Source organism: Neoarius graeffei, chromosome 16 (genome assembly GCF_027579695.1).
Source record: "Neoarius graeffei isolate fNeoGra1 chromosome 16, fNeoGra1.pri, whole genome shotgun sequence".
NCBI classification, from domain to species: Eukaryota; Metazoa; Chordata; class Actinopteri; order Siluriformes; family Ariidae; genus Neoarius; species Neoarius graeffei.
Genome location: NC_083584.1, coordinates 28,573,313 through 28,597,701, shown reverse-complemented (window position 1 = coordinate 28,597,701; position 24,389 = coordinate 28,573,313). Strand labels below are relative to the sequence as shown.

The following is a 24,389-nucleotide window of genomic DNA, read 5'->3' as shown; positions in this document are numbered from 1 at the left end:
GGGGGGAAGGGGGGATATTACCACAAGCACCCAAACATACAGTATATCGGTGGATGGTTCAGCACCATGCTAACAATTTTTTTTTTTTTTTTAATTTGAATAAAATATTGTGTGAACTGATATTCACCTGTAACCTAAATGAAATGGTTGGGTTAACAGCTGCATGCACTGCTTACTTTGTACCAACGATACATGATTAATGTACAGTGCAGTCTACAGTCAGATCCACGTCCACACTATAAACAAGTGTAGTGATATTTATTGATGATCAACTGGCTTATTTGTAGATATGAGCATTGCTAAAGTAGCTCTTATTACTGAACATTATCTAATTCTGGGATACCGTCGAGTTGCACACATCAGCAGTATGTTACAAAGCTACTATGATTTTAGAGGCAATATATGCAAATTAGCTGTTTTTCTTTTTCCCCTCCCTTGTACCAAGTTGCAGTAAAGAAGCAGCGAGGCAAAGCCTGGTGTGATCGTTACTTAATAAATCACTGACCCATCTATTTTTTAACTGACCAAAAAGACTTCTTTTCTATTGGATCACAAAACAGTTGCTAAAAGAAAGTATAACTAACCATTGCAGTTAAATGCAAGTCTTTCACATTCTGCATTCTTTCCTCTTCAGTTAATTGGCTTTTCTGTCACGTGAATTTTACTTGTTTGCTCTGAAAGCTGTTTTACCTGAAAACGTAGCAAAGCGAAAATCTCCAGATGTCTCTCATACCGTAAAAATATTAAACGCTACAGCTGAAACTTAAATTTTGGCACCTATGTAGAGGCTCCAAATCCAATGGGATTAGGATTAGGAGATTGAGCCAATAGATTGTAAATGGAATAATTCTAATTCATTAGTAGCCCATTTAAAGAAATTGATAGCTGTTAAATTATCATTAATGATGATAATATTTTTACAACAATGCAGTCTGTTGTAGTCTGGCTAACGCGACAAAGCTCTACGAGCTATTGGTCTGGCCAAGATATTAAGCCCAACCGTTTCCCAGAGCCCGTGGTTGACCCGCCTCCCTGAAATGCCTCAGTTTGCTACTGGTCGAAGCCAGAAAAGGCTGTGACGAAGCTTAAACCAATCACATCACTCTTTCCTCTGACGTATGCGACGCGACGGGGCTAACTGGTAGATTAAACTCTTACCGAAGCCGGTCGGGAGCAAGGCGAAAACGTCCTTCCTTTCAATAAATACCTCCAGGGCTGCTCTTTGCTCCGTTTTCAAAGAGAACTTCCCGTTGAATGCTTTCAATACAGCATCTATGCGTAATAGATGCGGAAGCGTGAACGAAGCGCTTCCGGCATAGATTCTGTAAACAATCTATGGCTTCCGGTCGCAGTTCTACTACATCACTGCCTTGAACACGCCTCTACCCAGGGCCGTTGGAGATGCTCAAAGTTGATTGGCTCCCGATTTTTCAGGAGCTTGGAAGAGCTGTAGATAGCTTGCCTGGCCAGACTAAGCTCGCAACAGGCCCTCGTGTTGCGTCACGCTTAGGATGGGCGGGCCCAGGCTAAGTCTGTTGTATATTTTAATCCTGACGAGCTTTTCGGTCTGTTTTGACAAATCTCCACCATTACTGTGCAATGAAGACTTTATTAGCAAGTAAGACTTGCATCAACATGCAGATGAGTTTTAGCCATTGAGTTTCATTTACTGTAGTCAAAATCAAATCACGCACATGATAAAACACTTTACTGCTAATATCCATGTGGCAGTGAGGGTGTGGTCGAGCATCAGCTACGAACGACGAGGAGTGAGGCTGAACCATCAAGTAACATCTGACGAGTTACACCCGTGTCTAATGACTGGCTGTCTATTAGCAAGCGTCTCCGTGTGTCTTTCAGATAGCCAATAATGAGATAGAGCTGTTTTCCCCAACACGCGCGTGTTAGAGGTCACTGAAAAGTGAACTCCAAGAAGAAAAGTGCACCTCAAATTGTAGCGCCTGCCTCAGGGAGTTGTTACAATCTGTTTCAACAGACAGTTGGATTAAAACTAGCAGCACACTTAAAGCAAAATTTGAATATGCTTTCACAACTGCTCCGAGTAGTCTTTAACTGTCTTTTTCCAACCGTCCATGTGAAGGTTTTTTTTTTTTCCTGAAAATTCAGTTTGATGGAAAAGCATTATTATAAAAAGACATTTAAAAAATTATTACACTTCCAAGTGGCTGTAAAGAACCTCTAAAAATACATCAGAAATATATCAAGAATTAAACTAAAACCATATAAGAAGAGAAGAGCTTTAATAGAGCAACTATTAACACAATTTCTTACGAGCACAAAATAAAAAGTAATTCTACTCCATTTTCCTCACACCAATAACAGTCATCACTCCTGAATTCTTACAAACGAAATAAATGTGTACAATGTTCAGCTGTGATTAACCAGTCATCAGCATGTTGTGTGATGGTCAATGTTACGACGTCTCCATCTTGTATCCATGCTTCTCAAGTTCAGCTCTGCCAAAATAATTCATACGGAAAAAGAAATTAAAATTACAGACTAAATCTACAAAGAAACGCAGAAACCCACAATACATATAAATCATTCTGATTCTCAAACAGACAAAAATTTATATCAGATGGAAAAACTGTTCTAAATCTACTGCAAACCACTACAGGATAAAAGTTATATGTTTTTCACCTTAAATAAAAGGATGAAACTGATTCCAGATCAGCAAACAATGAACAATCTAAAATTGACCAAGCAACGATATAGCCAAGGGGGACAGTTTAACAATTTATTATTTACTAGAACACAAATCGTCAGAATACTAATAAACATGAATGCTGCTCTTTCCCCTCTCAAGTCCTTCTGCTCTCTATTAAGAGCTGCAGAGGAGGAGGTTTTTCTCGCTCTCTTTTTTTTTTTTTTTAAATATAACCTAGGCTCTTGAATAACACAGGACAATTTTTCTTAGGCTAAGAATGATCTCTGAATATTGCAATGACCTATAGCTTAAAGGGCTGATGACACGAACATGACTCTATGCAATTTCTTAAAAAAACTATACAACATGGCAAACATGTTAGATTTCTGTTATAATTACGTGAAAAGAAGCTGTTGTTACATGAATATCCAACTTTTAATTGCACAGCGCAAGAAAACTGGGTCCGTGGCTCGCGGCCATGTTGTGACGTCAGCGGGAGAACACGCTGCGGTTCACTGGCTGTTCTACTCTGGTTCTACTCAATGGAAATGGCGCATGAAAACGCCGGTGAACTCTCTAGTGCTAGCTCTTCCTCTTCTGGGAGTCTAGAATTGTGCTGATCTCTTCCGAATAGAATCTATGATAGCCTACCCTCTTTACCCTTTGCCTCTCGTTGCTAGGCGGCAGTTACATGAAAGCCGCAAGCTTTCACAAGCAAATACATGACTGATATCACGCTGACTTTATGATTACATTTATGATTATCATGTAGAATCTATAGCTCTACGTACCTTTATCTTATGTCGTTTCACAACACATGTTCTAACAGGAGGACTGTCTTTGGATCCGGCATAGCTACTAGTAGACCCCCTCCGGAATACTGGCAGTGTTGCCAGATTGGGAGGTTTCCCGCCCAGTTGGGCAGTTTCAAGTGCATTTTGGTGGGTTTTGAACATATTTTGGGCTGGAAAACTTCAGCAGTATCTGGCAACAGATACTGCTGACATTTTCCAGCCCAAAATATGTTCAAAACCCACCAAAATGCACTTGAAACCACCCAACTGGGCGGGAAACCTCCCAATCTGGCAACACTGTGTAGGCACTGCTGATGGTAGTAACATACGTTTGTGCTGAACTGAACACCCAAGAGATTCTTTTAAGCTGGGAAGGGTGTCAAAACAATCCAAATCGAAGTGTTCAGAGCACAGGACGGATGTTGGTGAGGGCTCCCACTTGTCACGAGTGCGCCTGACTTGCTTCACCCACTTCGCATGCAGCTCTGGATCTCTGGGAAACTTGAATAAACTTACCCCATCCTTGTGGGTTTTGGAGCAAAAGCCGGCAACACAACGCGAAGGCATAATATGTCTAATAAAAATACTAATAATGATAAACTGAACACCTGCCGCATCAACAACAGACTGGTAAGTTAGGAGGAAGGTTCTTTCGCTGATGTCATATAGCTCCTCCTCCTCCATCTCCTGGGTGCTGCAGCCCCGTCAAATTTGCCCAAATAGCCGCGTTTATCATAACTTGTAAAATAGGCGCCTTCGTGAATTAATATATGGATCATCGGGAATTACTTTTTATGTTATAAAACATCGCCAAAGATGTCAAAAACGTGTCATCAGCACTTTAATGTGTGTGCTGTTTGGCATCAGGGCATCAATGTTTCTCACTTTACAGGTTCTAATACAGCCACAATCAGGTTGGTCAGTCAGCCAGTATATGCATCATGGCATCTTTTTCTATCATGTATGTACACTGACAAAATCGTCACAAAGGATTTTAATTGGAAGAAAAAGTGCAATTTCTGATTCAACTCATCACCTTACTGCTAGTACACCGATTTTTTAAAGGCAGGGAAATCACCAAAGCATGCTGAGGCCATCCTTAAAAAAATCCGTTTCCTGTCCACCGGGTGAGCAAAAAAAATTTCAGTCGGGAGAGAGGGATTTTTTTTTTTATGGATGGATGGATAAGAAATCGCAATGCTGTGTTTGCTTTTTCTTTCAGTACTTTTTTTATTACAAAAGCAGACACATTTAATAAAATGACAGTTTAATCAACTGAAACTTGTACAAAAACTAAGTTAGCATTTTAAATGCTGACTGCAACATTTGCAAAACTTTTACAAAAGGTACTTAAAATGTCCGACACACGGACTTTTTGTAGTTCTAAATCAACCGTTAGGCCTAGTTCGGATGAAATTACACTATTAAAATGATCACTGAATGATTTTGTTTTTCTGAATCTTTACTATTTTGTTGTTCGCTAGAATACCATTTTGTGATTTCACACTTAAGCAAATGTTTGAAAACTCCGGATCTCCTTCCTTTATGGTGGCTGCCATTTTTTTGTGCCGCATGGCGCATGCGCAGAGCTGATTCAGTTCAGAGTGCGCGCGCACTCGGCGGAGGCAGTAGTGTGTCGGAGGGAACAGAAGCAGAGATGACGCTTATTTTGTCTCCGGTAAACCAGTCTTCTCTCGTTCAATTACGTGCTGGCATCAAAAGACACTGTTGGTTGTAAATGAAACCAAACTGAGTGGTCGGAGTGTATTTTCATACACAAATGGAGAAATGTTCGCCGAGTGTGTAATTGTGTAGCCCCACTGCAGACCGTTGTCGTTGTTAATTCATAGCATGCTCAGCTGCGTGAATGTGTCATGCACCGAAAATAAGAGATTTACAAGCCAGGAACGCCTCATGATGCAATACACAAGAAAAGAAAGAAGATTTACTGCCATTTTACTTTGTATTTGAGTAAAGTGAATAAATGGTCTGTGGAAAATACATTTAATCCTGGGAACTGCACGCACAGGAGTTTATTTTGTGTTTACTCCCCCGACTGGCTACTTATTTGTCATGGCTGGCTAGTATGAGGCTTAGTGGAAAGCCCTGGGAATGCGTAAATGTCAAGTTCGATTTTAGGTCTACGAACCCGAAAAAAATGTCGAAAAACCAGCATTAAAAAAAAAAATTTCAACCGCACAGACGGCACTCACCCGGCCGGTGGACCGGAAACAGAACATTTTTAATAATGGCCTGATGTTCAGACCTTCAAGTATTTCAGTCCTGTATTCAGGTTTATGTAGTTAATAGGTATGTGCTGATACTCAGTTTTACAATGCTGTCACTACACTTGTATTGTATTAGGGAAGCACTTACTACGCAGCTTTTTCTGCTGCAAACATGATGTCTGAAAATTTTCTCAGTTAAAACGCTAGACAGGTACAAGTAAACATATAGAACAATTTCACAATGCAGTACAGAATCATGGTTAGAAAAACACAAATAAACCTTTTAAAAAGCTCTTGCTAGAAAACGAACAGCAACACACCTCAGCTGATTGGAGAAGTCATCCTCTACGTTATCGTCGTCCCAGTTATCTTCCCACACGTGAGCATCCTCATCTTCGTCCAGGCCTGTCCAATCTGAGAATCAAACACACGTTTTACTGACAAACCACTATGCAATAATAACCAAAGCCTTTATAATCCAATTACTATAATAATGCTAATAAGTATTGTAAATATTTGCTAGACCTAAACAAATTTTAATGTGAACTGCTAAAGTTTAAATGTGAGGTGGTTACCTTTGATTTTTAAACACTTTCCAGCAGTTTTTTTTTTTTTAAACAGATGCATGTAATACACAAATATGCAACCTCAGACTCATGGTGCCAGTTTCTGACTGTCACAAAATCTGATGACTCCTTTAATAATTTTTTTTTTTTAAAGCCCAGTTGACAAAACAGATGTCAAACATCTTGCACTCGATATGGCTTTCCAGCTCACATCATTGCTGCTGGTTATGAGTTAAGCAAGAGGGTTCAGTTGACTCACCACCAGCGTATAAAGTCTGACTGAGTTGCACTTGCATCAGCCCATGTTCCCTGAAAACCGACCACCGGTCACCGCCATTTCCTGAAAACCGGTCACCATTGTTGCCAATCACATATTTTTCTTTCTCCACATAAAGCGACCTTGGGATTGTGAAAGATGCCTTATAAATGTAACTTATTATTAAATCACTGATCACCACTGTTTTCAAAACCAAGTTATTCCAGCTATAATTTCCTTTCCTTCCTATCTGTTTTCCAACTAGTTATTACCACTGTGTTCTTGATAGACATTATAGTATTTTGTAAATATGTGAATAGTTCATTTATGATACCTTAACCAAAGATGACTTTTTTCTATAAGAAATAAACTCATCTATTATTCTTTATTCTAATCAAACTCTACATTCTCAGAAAAAGTATATTATTGTACCTTTAGGGGTACAATGGCTCATCACTGGAACAGTACCCTCTAAAGCACTTATTTGTACCCTTTATATACTGACTGGGAACATATATGTACAGTTGTGGTCAAAAGTTACATACACTCAGTGCGTTTACATGCACATCCAAATCGAGCTGCTGTCGGTAATCGAGCTAAGGGTCCCAGAGAAATCCAATCCTACATGCACACAAGGAAATCGAGCTATTGTGTGAGGTACATTGTGCACCTGAGCCACAGGTGGCGCTACACGCCCCATCGTGTTGGTACACTTCCGGTTGTCGTCATGAAGAAGAGCTATTCAAGAGTATAAACAAAGTTATCAGTTCCGTGTTCACAAGAAGAACGACGACAAGGACAGCAACATCGAGATATATATATATATATATATATATTCAACTCCTTAAGCTGAATGAGCATGAACTCTATCTCCTCATTGCTCCAGAAGTGCACGTTTCTACTACTGTTGCCATGCCGACCGAGGCTGTTGTGTTTCCCGCTTGTGGTCTCGTCACTCCCGGAAGGGGCAGTGCTGAAGTAAGTAGCTCGACTACGTAGCTCGATAGGGTTTACATGCACTAAGTAGCTCGGCTACAATCGCATAATCTAGGTCGCGTAGCTCGATTACGAGAAATCCAGTTCGGTTCGATTTCAGCCGAGCTAAGGTGTTTCCATGGCATTTACAACTTCGATTTCAGTCGAGCTACGGCAGAAATTCGATTTTCTCCATGTGCATGTAAACGCACTGAGTGACAGGAATGTCATCTTGGATATGAATGTCATGGCAATATTTGGGCTTTCAGTAATTTCTTTGAACTGATCTTTTTAGTAATTTCTTTGAACTGATCTTTTTCTGTGGCAGAATGTACAACATACATCTTTAATTTAAAAAAAATTACAAAATTTGGTGCACAAGTTTTAAAGTTTTCTTTGTGTTTTCTGAAATCAGCACAGGGTCAAAATTATACATACAGGGTCAAAAAATTTACATACGCTCACTTAGATTATTAATTCAGAGGTGCTGAAACTTCCAAAATGTCTTCTACCTTGCCAAGGCTGAGGTCTCTTAACTTCCTGTTAGTGATGATTGACTACAGTTGGTAGTTTCTCTGCGTCTTCATAAAAAGGGTCTGTTTACAGCACTCATTGGATTGACCAACACACAGTAAAATGGGAAAGTCCAAGGAGCTTAGTGCAGAGCTGAGAAAGAGGATCACAGATGTACACAACTCTGGAATGTCTCTTGGAGCCATTTCTAAACAACTGCAAATTCCAAGATCAGTTCAAACAATTGTATGCACATTATTGAGTTGTAGTCACTTTGCCAAGCCACTTTGCTTCAAGAAAACCCAAACTGTCATACTTAGCTCAAAGGAAATTGGTTTGGATGGTCAGGAACAACCTGGGAACCACCACGGCACAGCCCTGCCATGAACTGGAAGCTGATGGATCACTGTCTACAGTTCAGGGAGTTTTACATCACCATGGACTAAGAGCTTAACTAAAGTTTGAAGCTGACCACACAGACAGAAAAAGCCTTCTGGAGGATAGCTGCATGGTCAGATGAGACAAAGCTTGAGTTGTTTGGCCACAATGACCACCATGTACAGAGGGACACTGTATCAGCTGGTGGTGGTGGTAGGATCATCATGCTCTGGGGCTGTTTTGTTGCCAGTGGAACTGGCTCATTGCATGAAGTGGATGGAATAATGAAGAAGGAGGATTACATCAGAATTCTTCAGCATAAACCATCAGAAACTTGAACACAACTTGGGAGTTACAACAGGACAATGAACCCAAACATCCATCAGAGCTGGTGGTGGAGGATAAAGCAGGCTAACATTAAGCTTAAAACAAGTCCTGACTTCAACACTATTGAAAATATATGGACCATGCTTATAAGTCAAGTCTATGCCAAGAAAGAAAAAAAAATTAATTGAACTCTACCAATTCTACCATGAAGAGTCGTGAAATATCCAACCGGAATTCTGCCAGAAGCTTGTTCATGGTAAACAAAAATGTTTGGTCAAGGTGAATCTTACGAAGAGACATTTTACCCAAATATCAGGTGTGCTTTATGCATATTTTTGACCGTGTTGATTTCAGAAAACCCAAAGAAAATTCAAACTTCTGCACCAAATTCTAGGGTTTTTTTTTTATTAAAGATGTATGCTGTACATTCTACCACAGAAAAAGATCAGTTCAAAGAAATTACTGAAAGCCCAAATATTGCCATGACATTCATATCCAAGATGACATTCCTGTCACTGTATGTAAATTTCTGACCACAAATGTACCTTTTTGGCCCTAAAAAGGTACACATAGTTACCTTGAGGTCCAATAATAAGCCCCAAGGGGTACATTACTGTCTGTGGACTTCTGACTGTTCCACGTTTTAAACTGGCATCTATGGGTGGCAGATTATTCAGTGTTGCTGCTCCTAAACTTTGGAACTCGTTACCACAATCGCTTCGTGACTGTTCCACTCTCTCTTCCTTCAAAGCTAACTTGAAAACTTTTCTCTTTACCTCACACTACTCTTCCTAGTGTGGCTTTTTTTTTTTGGTAACTCCTGTGTAAAGCGTCCTTGGGTTTGTGAAAGGCGCTATATACACTGAAATTATTATTATTATTATTATTACTACATTAGTGTAGACTGTACCTTGGAATACAGAAATGGACTCCTACTGTACCCCTATTTCTGACAGTGTACTGTCACTGTACACCAAGTGTCTTCAGAAAATCTTCCTCTGCATACAATTTGATACGCAAATCATCACTACAGGGGCGGCACGGTGATACAGTGGTTAGCGCTGTCGCCTCACAGCAAGAAGGTTCGAGCCTCGTGGCCGGCAAGGGCCTTTCTGTGCGGAGTTTGCATGTTCTCCCCGTGTCCACGTGGGTTTCCTCCGGGTGCTCCGGTTTCCCCCACAGTCCAAAGACATGCAGGTTAGGTTAACTGGTGACTCTAAATTGACCGTAGGTGTGAATGTGAATAGTTGTGTGTCTAATGGCCCTTTTCCACTACCCTTTTTCAGCTCACTTCAGCCCGACACGGCTCGCGTTTCGACTACCTTAGAGCAGCACGACTCAGCTCGCTTCAGCCCTGCTCAGCTCCCAAAACTCGCACGGTTTTGGAGTGGGGCTGAAGCGAGCCAAACCGAGCCGAGTGGGGCTCGGGGCGTGAGGAGACACTCCCCTGTGCACTGATTGGTGAGGAGGAGTGTCCTCACACGCCCACACACGCCCCGCGAGCACGCTGGGATCTGTAAACACCGTAAACCCGGAAGAAGAAGAATTACGAATTACGAGAATTTCTGAAGCCTTATGCGCCTCGCCTCATCTATACGCTCTTGCCAGTATCTATTGGCGTTGTCGGTGACAACAAGCTACAGCACCAAGACCAGCAACACTAACGACTCCATGTCCTCCATGTTTATTGTTTACTATCCGGGTCGTGAGACTACCGCTTAAAAGGTCACTGATGTCACTGTTTGCGCCGCCTAACGACATCACGTGACATCCATCCACTTTCGCTAACTCCACCCAATGTGTCCACCCACTTCCAGCCAGCACGGTTCAGCGCGGTTGTAGTCGAAATGCAACTCCAACAGCCCCACTCAGCTCGACTCAGCCCAACTCAGCACGGCACGGCTCAGCCCAACTCAGCCGCGTTGGTAGTGGAAAAGCGGCATATGTGTCAGCCCTGTGATGACCTGGCGACTTGTCCAGGGTGTACCCCGCCTTTCGCCTGTAGTCAGCTGGGATAGGCTCCAGCTTGCCTGCGACCCTGTAGAACAGGATAAAGCGGCTAGAGATGATGAGATGAGATGAATATGCAAATTACCTCCCTGACATCATCTGTTGACTTCTACCTACAGTCTGAGTTAACTACTTTCCCCTGAACACAACTGCCTCACCCGAGCACCTTCACTGCTTTCACTACGGTTTGGTTCTCACGATACTGCGGACAAATCTCAAACATATCTTTGTAGACCTCAGCTAATAGAGCTGTAAGCATTGTGCTAACGTAATATACACAAAACAATTACTGTAATTCTGTAATACAGGTGAGAGTAAAGGTTCAGTATGATCATAGGAAGAATACAAGCTGCTTATTTTGAGCTGAATGAAATGCATGATCTATCCAGAGTGTAGCTAGATATAGCATTATCAAAATATGTTTGATTTAATTAGCTGGCTGTAATGAAAATCACTGAAGACTACACTAGCGGTGCTCATATTATGTACTACAGTAATAAAATGGACTACTGATGTGCTGTAGAGACACTATTTAGCAGGATGTATATCAAAGATTGTAGATTATGTTGGTACCAGGCTAGGTATCTAGCAAGCATTAGCTACTAATTTTACATCCCTGTGATCCTTTTGTCAATTCAAACTATTATTACATGTCTTTAGACGTCCTACAGGACGTCTTATAACGCATTACTCCATATTAGAATAAAAAATAAAAAAAAGTTAGTTAGCTCACTATGTAACAAAACCAACACACAGCTAGCGTTAGCACAGCTAGCTGCTCGCTGAGTCACTGTACTGACACACCGTCAAATATCTTTTCCACGTCGCCCAAATCACATACACTTATTAAATTCACCCACCTTCGGCTGGAAATTCCTCAAATTCATCATCTTCCTCCAACAAACCCAGATCTACAGTTTGTTTCTTCTCAGACATGACAGCTAATTAGCTTCTCACTATGAATCTCAACACGAGACAACCATGAGAATACTGATAGCGCATGCGCATTGTGTTGTGCGCACGCGCAGTTACAAGAGACGTGAGTTCCGCCCCGCTTTCAAAACATGGCGCTGCTTTGTTTATGACGTAGAGCAAAAGTTTACGCCCCCATGTTTTTTTTTTTGTCGGGAAAATATACCTCTGTTTTCTCAGTTTATCTCATTTTGTTCACATTTTAAGTTAAAAATAAAAAGCGGTTGTATCCACAATCTAAAACATACAGTAAAATCACCAAAAATGACAATATTCTGCCCTGACCTCTATACATTTTAAGCTGTTACAGACTGCTCAGTGATTTAAATGGTGTTAAAGTGCCATTCCACCATTGGATGTATTCTTTGGCGTAAAATACAATATATTTTATGACAACATGACTAGACAGAGAAATCTTTTAGCTTCAAAATGATATATCAAACATAATTTTTTGACAACGACAAGTATATTAATTTTGCGACCAAAGTCACCTACCCTTTTAATTTCCGCGCGGTAGTGAAACGTGATGTCATCGGCAGGTTCCCCTTCTTGTGTACCACATTTTTAGACCAGGAAACCCCCAAAGTGAGAGAGTCATTTCTCCTCGTATATGGGGGCCAAAAAAATTGCGAAAAATTTTGAGTTAATCTTTCAGTTAGCTAGATTTATTGGTATTAGCTAGATTTATTGGTATTATTTTTATCGCGGGGCGGCACGGTGGTGTAGTGGTTAGCGCTGTCGCCTCACAGCAAGAAGGTCCTGGGTTCGAGCCCCGGGGCCGGCGAGGGCCTTTCTGTGTGGAGTTTGCATGTTCTCCCCGTGTCCGCGTGGGTTTCCTCCAGGTGCTCCGGTTTCCCCCACAGTCCAAAGACATGCAGGTTAGGTTAACTGGTGACTCTAAATTGACCGTAGGTGTGAATGTGAGTGTGAATGGTTGTCTGTGTCTATGTGTCAGCCCTGTGATGACCTGGCGACTTGTCCAGGGTGTACCCCGCCTTTCGCCCGTAGTCAGCTGGGATAGGCTCCAGCTTGCCTGCGACCCTGTAGAACAGGATAAAGCGGCTACAGATAATGAGATGAGATATCATTTTGAAGCTAAAAGATTTCTCTATCTAGTGATACCATTTATATATGTTGTCAAAATATATTGTATTTTATGCCAAAGAATACATCCAATGGTGGAATGGCACTTTAAGTGTATTTAGCAGTGCCATTTAGGCAAAACTGTCTAAAGTGTACAAGACAGTAGTAAGAGTAGCTATGGTGTATGGTTTGGAAACAGTGGCACTGACAAAAAGACAGGAGGCTGAACTAGAGGTAGCAGAGTTGAAGATGTTGAGATTTTCATTAGGAGTAACAAACAAAGTTGGACAAGATTAGAAATGGGTATATTAGAGGGACAGCACATGTAGGACATCTTGGAGACAAAGTGAGAGAGGCAAGATTGAGATGGTTTGGACACGTACAGAGGAGAGATCCAGGGTATATTGGGAAAAGAATGCTGAAGGAAAAGAGGAAGACCAAAGATGAGATTTATGGATGTGGTGAAGGAGGACATGAGGACGGGTGGTGCTACAGAAAAAGATACGGAGAACAAGAGGAGATAGAGGGATATTATCCGCTGTGGTGAGCCCTAACAGTAACAGCCAGAAGAAGAAGAAGATTTAGGCAAAACTGTCTATGAAAGTGTGCCCTATTCCTTATTCCCTGTCATTCCACTGCTCTGGTTTCTTCTGTTCAAAACTGTTGTTGCCGACCTGTCTGGTTAATATGCACTTTTATTGTTCTGTGTATTTATAGTATATTTATAGTATATAGTACAATAATTGAGTGTAGTCCATCTGTTGTTGTGCTTATCAGTTCCTCTCTGTCCCATCCATCAGTGAAAAAAGAACACTTCTGGCCAGATTATTATTTGGGTAGTAAGTCATTCTCAACAAAGGAGTGATACTGACAAGGTAGTGTGTATGGCAGTGGGAAGAGGTGTATTAGCAGAGGTGGGGAGAGTAAAGAAAGCACAACTTTATTCATCACACACTTGTGAAATTTTGTCTCTGCATTTAACCCATCTGAAGCAGTGAGCACACACACATACATACCCAGAGCAGTGGGCAGCCATGCTAACAGCGCCCGGGGAGTTAGCTGCCTCGCTCAAGGGCACCTCAACCCAAGGCTGTCCCATATTAACCTAACCGCATGTTTTTGGACTGTGGGGGAAACTGGAGCACCCAGAGGAAACCCATGCAGACATGGGGAGAACATGCAAACTCCACACAGAAAGGCCCTCGCCGACTGCTGGGTTCGAACCCAGAACCTTCTTGCTGTGAGGCAACCATGCTATCCACTACACTACCGTGCCGCCCAAAAATTGTAAGCAAAAATTGTACTCAAGTAAAAGTATTGTTACTTTATAATAATAATGACTCAAGTAGAAATAAAAGTACTCAATAAAATAACAACTTGAGCATGAGTTTAAAAAAAAGTGTAATTGTCCAGTAGTGAATAACTTCATATATATATATATATATATATATATATATATATATATATATATATATATATATAAAGTGTTTGTCTAATAAACACAACATAAAATCTGCTCATTCAAGTACAAAATCACATCTCTTCCATTTTTTTATTGACTCCAGAGTCGCAGTTTTACACAACAGCAGTTTCAGGCAAGTGGCATTCAGTGCATGCGCTGACACTTTCTTTGTTTTATCTTAGTGACTGTTAGGCTAGTTTATATTTCAGTCATTTTAGGCTTAGGGTTTGGGTTACAATATAATCTGTGAGCATGTGAATAAAAATACAGTTGTACATAAGGTGTTTCAACAAGATAAGTGGATCCAATAAAATGGCCAATAAGTGATTACAATATTTAAATACAGTAACACTGCTGCATTTGTAGCACTTGTACAAACACACAAAGTACCATGTCAGTGTCTCTATTGCACTGAGAATATCCACCACCCAAATAATATCTCCTCAGCAGTATTTCAATGGTGGTCCCTTTTCATTGATGGACAGGGTAGATGGAAGCTGATAAATTGTGTATAGCAACAAAGGGGCTACAGTTAGCAAGTACAAAGTCCTTATAGCTATATATAGGTGTAGCTACTTAACTAGCTACTGAATGTATGCAGTAATTGATCCAGATCAACATTACACAAAATATGGTTAATAGCCATACATATAGACAGAAAGTATTGGAACGGCAAGGCCAATTCTTTTTACGATACACTGAAGGCATCTGGGTTGGAGATGAATATAAGACAATAGAAAAGAATGTTTGTTTTCATTTCCTGATATTTACATCTACAGTGCCCTCCATAACTATTGGCACCCCTTGTTAAGATTAGTAAAAGGGGGTTGAAAAAATCCACCTTTGAGTGAAGTTGCTTCATCACACACTGAAAAAATGAGAAAAATCCAGCCTTTAATTGAAATAAATTTATTCAGAGAAATACAAATCCCACATCAAGAAAAACAAATCTCATCAAGAAATAATTATTTTCAACAAAAACACACGTGCCACTTTTATTGGTACCCCTGTATTTAATACTTTGTACAACCTCCCTTTGCCAGTAAAACAGCATTGAGTCTTCTCCTATAACATTTTATAAGGTTGGAGATACAGAGCAGGGCATCTGAGACCATTCCTCTTTACACAATCTCTCCAGATCATCCAGGGTCCTCGGCCCTCTCTTGTACCCTCACCTCTTCAGCTCACCTCAGAGGTGTCAGGCGACTGAGATGGCCATGGCAGAAGCTTGATTCTGTGCTCAGCTAACCATTTTTGTGTTGATTTGGACATGTGTTTTGGATCATTGTCCTGCTGGAAGATCCAGTGACAACCCAGTTTTAATTTCCCGGCAGAGGCAACCAGATTTTGACTTAAAATGCCATGGAATTTCATGGAGTCCATGATGCCATGTACTCTAACAAGGTTTCCAGGTCCTTGCAGAAAAAAAAAACAGCTTCAAAACATCACAGAACTTCCACCATATTTTACAGTTGGGACAGAGTCATTTTCATTATAGCCATCCTTTTTACGCCAAACCCACCTTGAGTGTTTATTGCCAAAAAGCTCACTTTTTTAACATCAAATCATAGAACACGGTTCAAGTCAAAGTTGTAGTAGTGTTTCACAAACTTCAGGCACTTACATTTGTGGTTAACCGACAGAAAAGGTTTTTTTTTCTGGCATACCTTCCAAATATTGTAATCTGTTGGCATGGAGGTGGCATTTGATTGTGGTTTTGGAGACTTGGAAACCCCAAGATTTTACTTTTTCTTGTAATTCATCAACAGTGATCATTTATTTATTTATTTATTTATTTATGTCTCTCTTACCATCCTCCTCACTGTACATGGGGGCAAAATAAACTTGGGTCCTCTTTCAGGCATGTTTGTAACAGTTCCAGTTGGTTTCCTTTATTATTATTATTATTATTATTATTATTATTATTATTGCCCTAACAGTAGAAATGGACATTTTCAGGCATGCAGCTATTTTTTTATAACCATTCCTTGACTTATGAAGGTCAACAAACTTCTCCCATTTGGTTTATGTGTTTTCTTATCTTTCCCATGTTGATGGATGTCTAAGGGACTTTGACCTCTGTATCAACTCATATTTGTACCCCAGTTAATCAGGAAGTCATGGATTACAGCCTGAAAGTTCCTACACACTTCAGTGAACTAAAAAATGTACAATTTAAATGGGAAACATGGTTCAGTTGCTTTGTGTTCACTATGGCACATGTGTTTTGGTTGAAAATAATTATTTCTTGATGAGATTTGTTTTTCTTGATGTGGGATTTGTATTTCTCTGAATAAATTTATTTCAATTAAAGGCTGGATTTTTCTCATTTTTTCAGTGTAAGATGAAGCAACTTCAGCCAAAAAGTGGATTTTTCTAAACCTTCTTACCAATCTTTACAAGGGGTGCCAATAATCGTGGAGGGCACTGTAGATGTGTTAAACAACTTAGAACATGGCATCTCTTGCACCAGATCACCCATTTTATTAGATGAACAAATATGAACAACAGAACAGACATGCTTTAAAAGTAAATTAAAGTAAATAACACTTAATATCGGCGGCACGGTGGTGTAGTGGTTAGCGCTGTCGCCTCACAGCAAGAAGGTCCTGGGTTCGAGCCCCGGGGCCGGCGAGGGCCTTTCTGTGTGGAGTTTGCATGTTCTCCCCGTGTCCGCGTGGGTTTCCTCCGGGTGCTCCGGTTTCCCACACAGTCCAAAGACATGCAGGTTAGGTTAACTGGTGACTCTAAATTGACCGTAGGTGTGAGTGTGAATGGTTGTCTGTGTCTATGTGTCAGCCCTGTGATGACCTGGCGACTTGTCCAGGGTGTACCCCGCCTTTCGCCCGTAGTCAGCTGGGATAGGCTCCAGCTTGCCTGCGACCCTGTAGAAGGATAAAGCGGCTAGAGATGATGAGATGAGAACACTTAATATCGGGTGGCACATTGGTGTAGTGGTTAGCACTGTCGCCTCATAGCAAGCAGGTTCTAGGTTCATACCAATGTCAGCTGGATTGGCTCCAGCCCATCTGCAACCCGCAATGGATAAGTGGTGTAGAAAATTAATGAATGAACATTTAATATTTGTTTGTATATCCCTTGCTTGCAATAACTGCATCAAGTTAGCAACCCACTGACATCAGCAAACTGTTGCATTCTTCTTTTGTGAAGCTTTTCCAGGATTGTACCACAACTTCTTTCAGTTGTTGCTTGTTGGGGGGGGGTTCTCCCTTAAGTTTCCTCCAAAACAGGTAAAATGCATTCTCAGTTGGGTTAAGGTCTGGTGATTGACTTGGCAAGTCTAAAACCTTCCACTTCTTTCCCTGATTAAGTCCTTAGTTGGGTTTGCAGTGTGTTTTGGGTCACTGATTTGCTGAATGAAGTTCCTCCCAAATAGATTGGATGCATTTCTTTGTAAATTGCACATAAAATGTTTCTGTAGATGTCTGAATTAATTCTACTGCTGTCATCATGAGTTACATCATTCATAAAGATTAGCGAGCCCATTCCAAAAGCAGCCATGCAAGCCCAAGCCATGACACTATCTTCACCATGCTTGACCGACGAGCTCATACCAGTATGTTATGGATCATGAGCAGATCCTTTCTTTCACCACACTTTGGCCTTTCCCTCACTTTGGTCGACGCTAATCTTGGTCTCATCAGTCCGTAAAACTCTGTTTCAGAACTTTTGTAGCTTATCTGTATATTTCTTTGTGTTGTCCATTCTGGCCTTCCAGTTCGTACTACCGATGAGTCATTTGTACCTTGTGGTATAGCCTTGATATGTCTGCTCTTGAAGATTTCTTTGCAGGGTGGATTGTGATACCTTCACCACAGGCCTGTGGAGGTTATTGTTGATGTCACTGACTGTTGTTCTGTGGGTTTACTTCACAGCTCTCACAATATTTCTGTCATCAACTGCTGTTGTTTTCCTTAGCTGACCTGTTTGATATCTGGTTGTTAGTACACCACTGGCTCATGATCAGTTTTCCCTCTTTCTCAGCTTCAAAATGCCTTGTCATTCTCCCATAGATAGATCTCTGGTCTTAATGTTGGTTTATCCTTTTTTCACAACAAATGCAGTCATCACAGGTGAAACCCAGAGCTCAAACCAAGAGTACACATTCAGAGCTATTAATTGTTCAAACAGTCAATCTAACAGGGCACACCTGGTCACCAAGAAACCCCTGTCAGGCACACGTTCCAATATTTTTGATCACTTAAAAAATGGGTGAGTTTAAACAAAAGGTGTCATTTTAGTAAAACTAGTTATAATTATCATATAAAATGAAAGCTGAAATTCTAATCTATTGTCTCATATTCATCATATGATCTCAAAACCAAATGTCTTCAGTGTGTAGCACAAACAAAAGAATTGGCCTGGCTGTTCCAATACTTTGACTGTACCGTTGCTGCCTCACAGGACCAGGGTCCCCAGTTTGATCCTGAGTTTTGCATGTTGTTCCTTGTCTGTGTGGGTTTCTTCTGGGTTTTCCAGTTTCCTCCCACCTCCCAGAACATGATGGATTGATGTCATGCCTTTGCTAACTTGCCTCCAAGCATGAATATACATGTGCATAGTGCCCTGCAACAGACTGGCACCACATTCAGGGTGTATTCCTGACCCACATCCAAGGTTCCCAGGATGTTCTCTCGTTCCGCCACAGCCCTGACCAAAATAATGTCATGACTAATGCTGAATGAATGAGTGTTACATTTATTTTAACCACTGCTAAGCAATCAAGATTATATCTTGTTTGCAACCTATATCAAGTCTAAAAAATATTTCAGAATTTGGCCTTTTAAAAATACATTATTCATTTTTTTATTTTTACTCTAGTAATGGCACTTTGTCTGGTCAAACATACAGTATATGTATCTCCTTGGCAAGTGTAGAATACAGTTCTCTGTTTGCTTACTTTTTTGTAAATATTTAGTTTTAAAATGAAACTACACATGATTAATCACATATAAGACTTATACGAGAGTGCACAGACCAAACATTCAGCAGTGCCATTAAGCAAGTAGAACAAGTATATGTTGAAACAAAAGAAATCTTTTAAGTAATGCTGGTGGTGAAATGTAAAATAAAACTATTTACATGAATTAAAAAAAAAACGCCTCAATTAGGGAACACATTTTTCAATAAAGTACAAATTACATTGTGATCCATGTGGCGTGTTCAAGTAATGAACTGACAGCAACTGGTGGGTAGGCCTCTGTGCTGCAGTGTAGATAAATGACAGCACATACACCACAAAACCACATGCACCACAATGAAAATTGCCCCGTGGCTCCCATTTGCTGACAGACGGTGAAAACCTCAACTAAGATCTTACTCACTTATTCTATTTTCAAAACTATTTAGTAATCATCTTAAGTGCTTACACAAAAAGAGTATGCAGAAAAGGATGGTGCTGGGATAATGGTTTAAACAGATCAGTCTGGTTTGTTTAAGTAAAAGAAAACAGTTTATTTATGAGAGAACATGCAGATGCCTTTTTTTGAGTGAGGCCAAATGATTGTTCAAACTAATTGCATACAGTTGACAAGACTGGAAGGATCCTTACACACGGTCTTAGGCACGGGCTTGGGAATGTCGCTCAATGTCCACTGAGCATACCTGAGACTGCAGTTACACCATGGCGCCTGGAGTCTCCTGGGGTAGGGAGGGGGGCAGACGGCAGGGCTGGCCAGACTGACTCCCGGCCTTTCTTCACATGTGAGAATGCCATTCATCGGCCCCTCCAGGACAGTATCGCACTGAGTCCTCATAGAGGCTCCGATCCAGCCCGGCCAGTCTGGCAGTCTCGCTTCCACCGACCTTTATCAGGACAGAGATCACATTTTGGCCTGAGGGGTGCTAGGACGAGCAAGTGAGTGCAGGCTGGATGGGGGTGGGATATGAGGGATATGAGACAGAGAAAAGGTGGGTGAGCAGAACCATCATCACTTCTAGCTCCAATCTGACTGATCCCCACAGCAGATTAGTGACATGGCTCCTGCTGTGCCAGGGAAAGTGACAACACACCAGAACATGCGGCTGTCTACCTGTCTGAGGGCTCTCGATAAGATAATCACTCTTTCTTATTCAGCTTATATAGGAGAATGGCAATTGAGACAACCCTGGAAAAGCTGACTTTTAACGTATCTCCATATCATCAGGTATCTCATATATCAGGTACTGGCTATGAATTTTATAATATTATTATGATATAATTGCCACACTTTTATTAAAATGAGATTGTTGAAGACGAGATTTGAGTTATTAATAGACATCATTGGCTAAATGTAACAATAAATGGTTAAAATATATATGTTCATTAATAAGTTAAAAATGGTAATCGTTAGCAAATCACTGTATAAGAAGAATAAAACATTTTGGAATGTGCTGTTGTTGGAAAATAAATAATAAGTCGTATAAATCTTATAAAATAAATCTTCCCATCATTAATTATTTTTCTATAACAGCATGCACCGTCATGTTTTATTCTTTACATATTATATTGTTGCTTATGTTGTTACAAAAACATCCTTGTGTTTTAGAGCAATTATTATAGACCAAGCTGTCAAATTAATATGATTCATTTCAACATATTAGCCCTCAGAAGTTGATGAGTCCCTTATTGTATATAGTATATCTGTCAAGTTTAGGTATTAAATTTAATTCCATATAACCACAAAGCCTAGAATCACTATGTCTTGTGTGATGAATCTTTGTAATGAGGGTGCAGGTTTGTGCTTTTTGAAAAAGTATGTTGTTGATCAAATGAGGTAATAACACAGTCAAAGCCACATGAACATGTGGAAAAAATATACACAACAAAGCTTCCTAAAAATTTTTCCTCTCCAACCCACAACCAACTAATTCAACTGTCTGTCATGAGGAATTTTAGCTTCATATTTTTCATCTGTCTGTCTTGAAAAGCCCTGTCATCTGGGGCTTGAGGTACAGTTTGCCAACACTCTAATGGCCCTTTATGGCCATACAATCTAATGTCTGTCCTAGCCGGGCCCTGTAATCCTGTTCACCTCTGTGGCTTACTTATGCTTGAGCTTAAGTTGCATTTTTTTTTTTTTTTTATCAGGATTTTGCTGATAAATGCTATCAGCAAGGAAGAAATGAAATATGGGGGGTCTCCCGCAAATCGCAAGAGAGCACAGTTATTTGGGAACTTTGTGGACTGATGTGAACAGCCCACAGTTGCTCACTTGTTCTTTACTCCAAGGTCTTCCTGTTCACCATTAGCACCATTTTCTTTGTTTGTGATTATGTCCGGTTTAATGAAACCTGTATCATTTGGGAGCATGGAGTTTCTGTTCATTTAGTAGAAGAGCATATGTAATAATGGAACAGCTTTTTAAATCAGCAGTATGAAAAAAAATCACATGATCATAAGAGTTTAAAATATTGAAATCGTTTGACAATATACTATAAGTACAACATTGTTTATAGTACATTAGTCATTGTCTCTAAATACCTCATGGCTATGTTCTGATTATAATTATTCCTTTTACCTTTGATTTCTGCAAACCCTTCATAACAAAGTTACTTTGGACAGAATTAATGGCTTTCAAGACACAGCACGCAAATCTCAGATCTGTACAAGACCTAGGGCTTATATATTACATATCAGATTACTATGATTAGTATGTTTGTGTTGTAGTAGAAATGTTTAGGTTTGACACAATCATATGTTACTAAAATGTCATTAACAATCCTGTTAGTCATACATAGGTCTGTGTTTAAGCCATGTTGTGTGATAACAGATTTCATTTTAACCTGCATTATGCTGTCATGTGAAAGTTGCAGCAGAATTAGACCATTCGTTTCACTATTGGTGCTAGTAATACATTAGGACAACATTTACAGTTTACAAAATGAACAAAAATATATGTGGTATAGATTGAGGATATCCTTTTACATGACATCAAATCATCAATCACATGATGTCTTCAGTCAGTAAACATTTAATATTTTTTAGTACACCACCTTATTTCACCACAATGGTGCATTGTAAGAGACATAGCAAACCTTAGTGAGCCTCTTTATACTCTCTCTCTCTCTCTCTCTCTCTCTCTCTCTCTCTCTCTCTATGTTGGAATGACATTCTCAAGTGAACGTCCCTCATCAAGGGGCTTACAGAGTAAGTGATAAAGTGTTCCACTCTAATACCTCCCCACTTCTCATCTGTCATCTATAAAGAGGATTGGAAATGCAACAACATTCTTCAGGATATAATGATATCTACAGCACACAGGAGGATATTGTAGAAGATATAAAAATAGAGGAAAATGTCTATTTTCTGTTTCTTTTCCCTCACTGCACTGCTTGGTGGTTATTATAACATCAGTTGTATTTTCATTAAGATTCTAATGCGTGAACATTTTTAATGGCTGACTATCACATGTTTTTCAGAGCCACTGTTTCAGGTGTCTATCATGCTGCACGTTTTAATAATCACCATGTGGTTAGGAAACATCAGTGATTGGGCAGATTGATAAATGAAGCTATCCTCATTTGGGCTTAGCTGCTTTGAGGGCCTCTTCAGCTCTGGACTTTATCCAGGAAAACCTCTAACAGCCACTTATTAAGTAGTTAGACCAACAAGACTAGAGTAGTGGTCACCTGGGTATGTGTCAGAGAGGCCTGGTCGGTTGCTGTTGGATGTTGGGTTCAGTAGTTTATGTGCTGGGAATCCACCACTGGACACAATAACCTCTCTTCTCCCCTGAGCTCCGAAGTCCTATGTTTGTACAGCTTGGTGGCTTGTTTGGAAATGTAATTATTTCTGTTTTATGAAAACATTCTCTAATACCACTGACATGTCTTCATGTCTTCATCTGTCTTGGTCCACATGAGACAAGCAGACATTTATTTGGAAATTGGACTGGGAATAATGTTCTTTGTATTCTTTACTCTATTGTCAACTTTTATTTGTAATTGGTCATTCTAATTAATTCATGAATGGCACATTTAGTCTAAAGTTCTGAGCAAAAAGTTTTCAGTGATTATTTCTAGGTGGTGAATGATAACATTCTTCAAATGGATTATATTTATTAATAATTTTTATGCCTTAGTGAATTCATCATGTAGCAAGACATTGTGCATCTGTGTATGACCTGATTAGAAATATTCATCAGAAATTCAGAGGCATCTAAGATATCCTAGGTAACAAGAGATGCAGAGACACAAATGCATTTTTGGCTTATAATTACGGCATTTTTATTTGTGTGGGTTTTTTTTTCTCTACTGATCTTTTATATTCTGGTTTCTCAAATTATAAATCAAGACCAACACATTTCAAGGACTCACTGTTTGTTTCAGTGATTGCCCAGGTGTTTTTGCAGAAATGTATTCAGATCTTAGCAAAACCATGCCATGTCCATTATCACCACAAAGTGCTACAGCACAGCTCACATTTATTATAGGTAAAGGAAAGAAACATTTCCAGGACTATTGAAATGAATTGAGAAAGTATTAAGATTCTTTTGTGCATGGGTGTCAGGGCAAGAAACCAAGAATAATTTTCTAAGGTATAGCCCAAGGCTAAGTTTTGCGGCACTTAGCCAATGACAAGCTTTTAAAGAGACCAGAGCACCATGGGGTGACTGCAGATGAAACACTAGGTGGTGAAAGGGAAAGTGGTGATTTGTCATTAAGACTTTTCAAAGAGTACTAAATGCTAAGGCTTCAATTTAGAGGGTTTTATTCCACCTCCATTTAAAGCACACCTTGTTCTTGCTAACGTAGCTGAAGTCTAACATTTTCATCTCTTTGCTTTTATGCCCAATGTCAGTGTAAATAAGGACAATTTATTGTGTTATCTGAATGGTTGCTGAAAAAATTTTGTGTGACATGTCTCTTTCACACTAAAACAATAACCATACAAAGTTGTGTATGCTGAAGAGGTTGTTTTCTTCAGTTGTCCCTCTGGGGAGACCCTTAAACATTTTATTAAAGGCCTTACAAGAGAGTGTTTCCTTATAAGGAAGGGTTCCAAGTAAAAACTAAGAACACTTAATTATCCAATGAACCCTTGAGGGACCCATTTTTTATAAGAATATATGCCCTGTATCAACAAATTCTTAATAAAGGTGTGAGAAAAAAATTATGTCTTTCCTGAAGACAGTGACTTTCCACTATCTCAAAAC

At 40.0% G+C, this 24,389-nt stretch overlaps 1 protein-coding gene across 1 annotated transcript; it reads right to left on the bottom strand.

The window, feature by feature from the left end:
* Nucleotides 1-2,244: 2,244 nt before the first annotated feature.
* On the bottom strand, nt 2,245-11,727 carry sem1 (SEM1 26S proteasome subunit). The gene is made up of 3 exons (XM_060942746.1): nt 11,576-11,727; nt 6,011-6,104; nt 2,245-2,477 (listed from the first exon to the last, which is right to left on the bottom strand). Exons 1-3 carry the CDS (start codon nt 11,649-11,651, stop codon nt 2,435-2,437), a joined length of 213 nt encoding a protein of 70 aa, XP_060798729.1. The 5' UTR covers nt 11,652-11,727; the 3' UTR covers nt 2,245-2,434.
* Between the last annotated feature and the right edge of the window lie 12,662 nt (nt 11,728-24,389).

Excerpts from the sequence above, each read along its gene's own strand:
- sem1 (XM_060942746.1), bottom strand. The coding sequence starts at position 11,651 with ATGTCTGAGAAGAAACAAACTGTAGATCTGGGTTTGTTGGAGGAAGAT. Across the intron at positions 6,105-11,575 it reads TGAGGAATTTCCAGCCGAAG|ATTGGACAGGCCTGGACGAA; the intron begins GTGGGTGAATTT and ends TTTGATTCTCAG. Across the intron at positions 2,478-6,010 it reads GACTTCTCCAATCAGCTGAG|AGCTGAACTTGAGAAGCATG; the intron begins GTGTGTTGCTGT and ends TTATTTTGGCAG.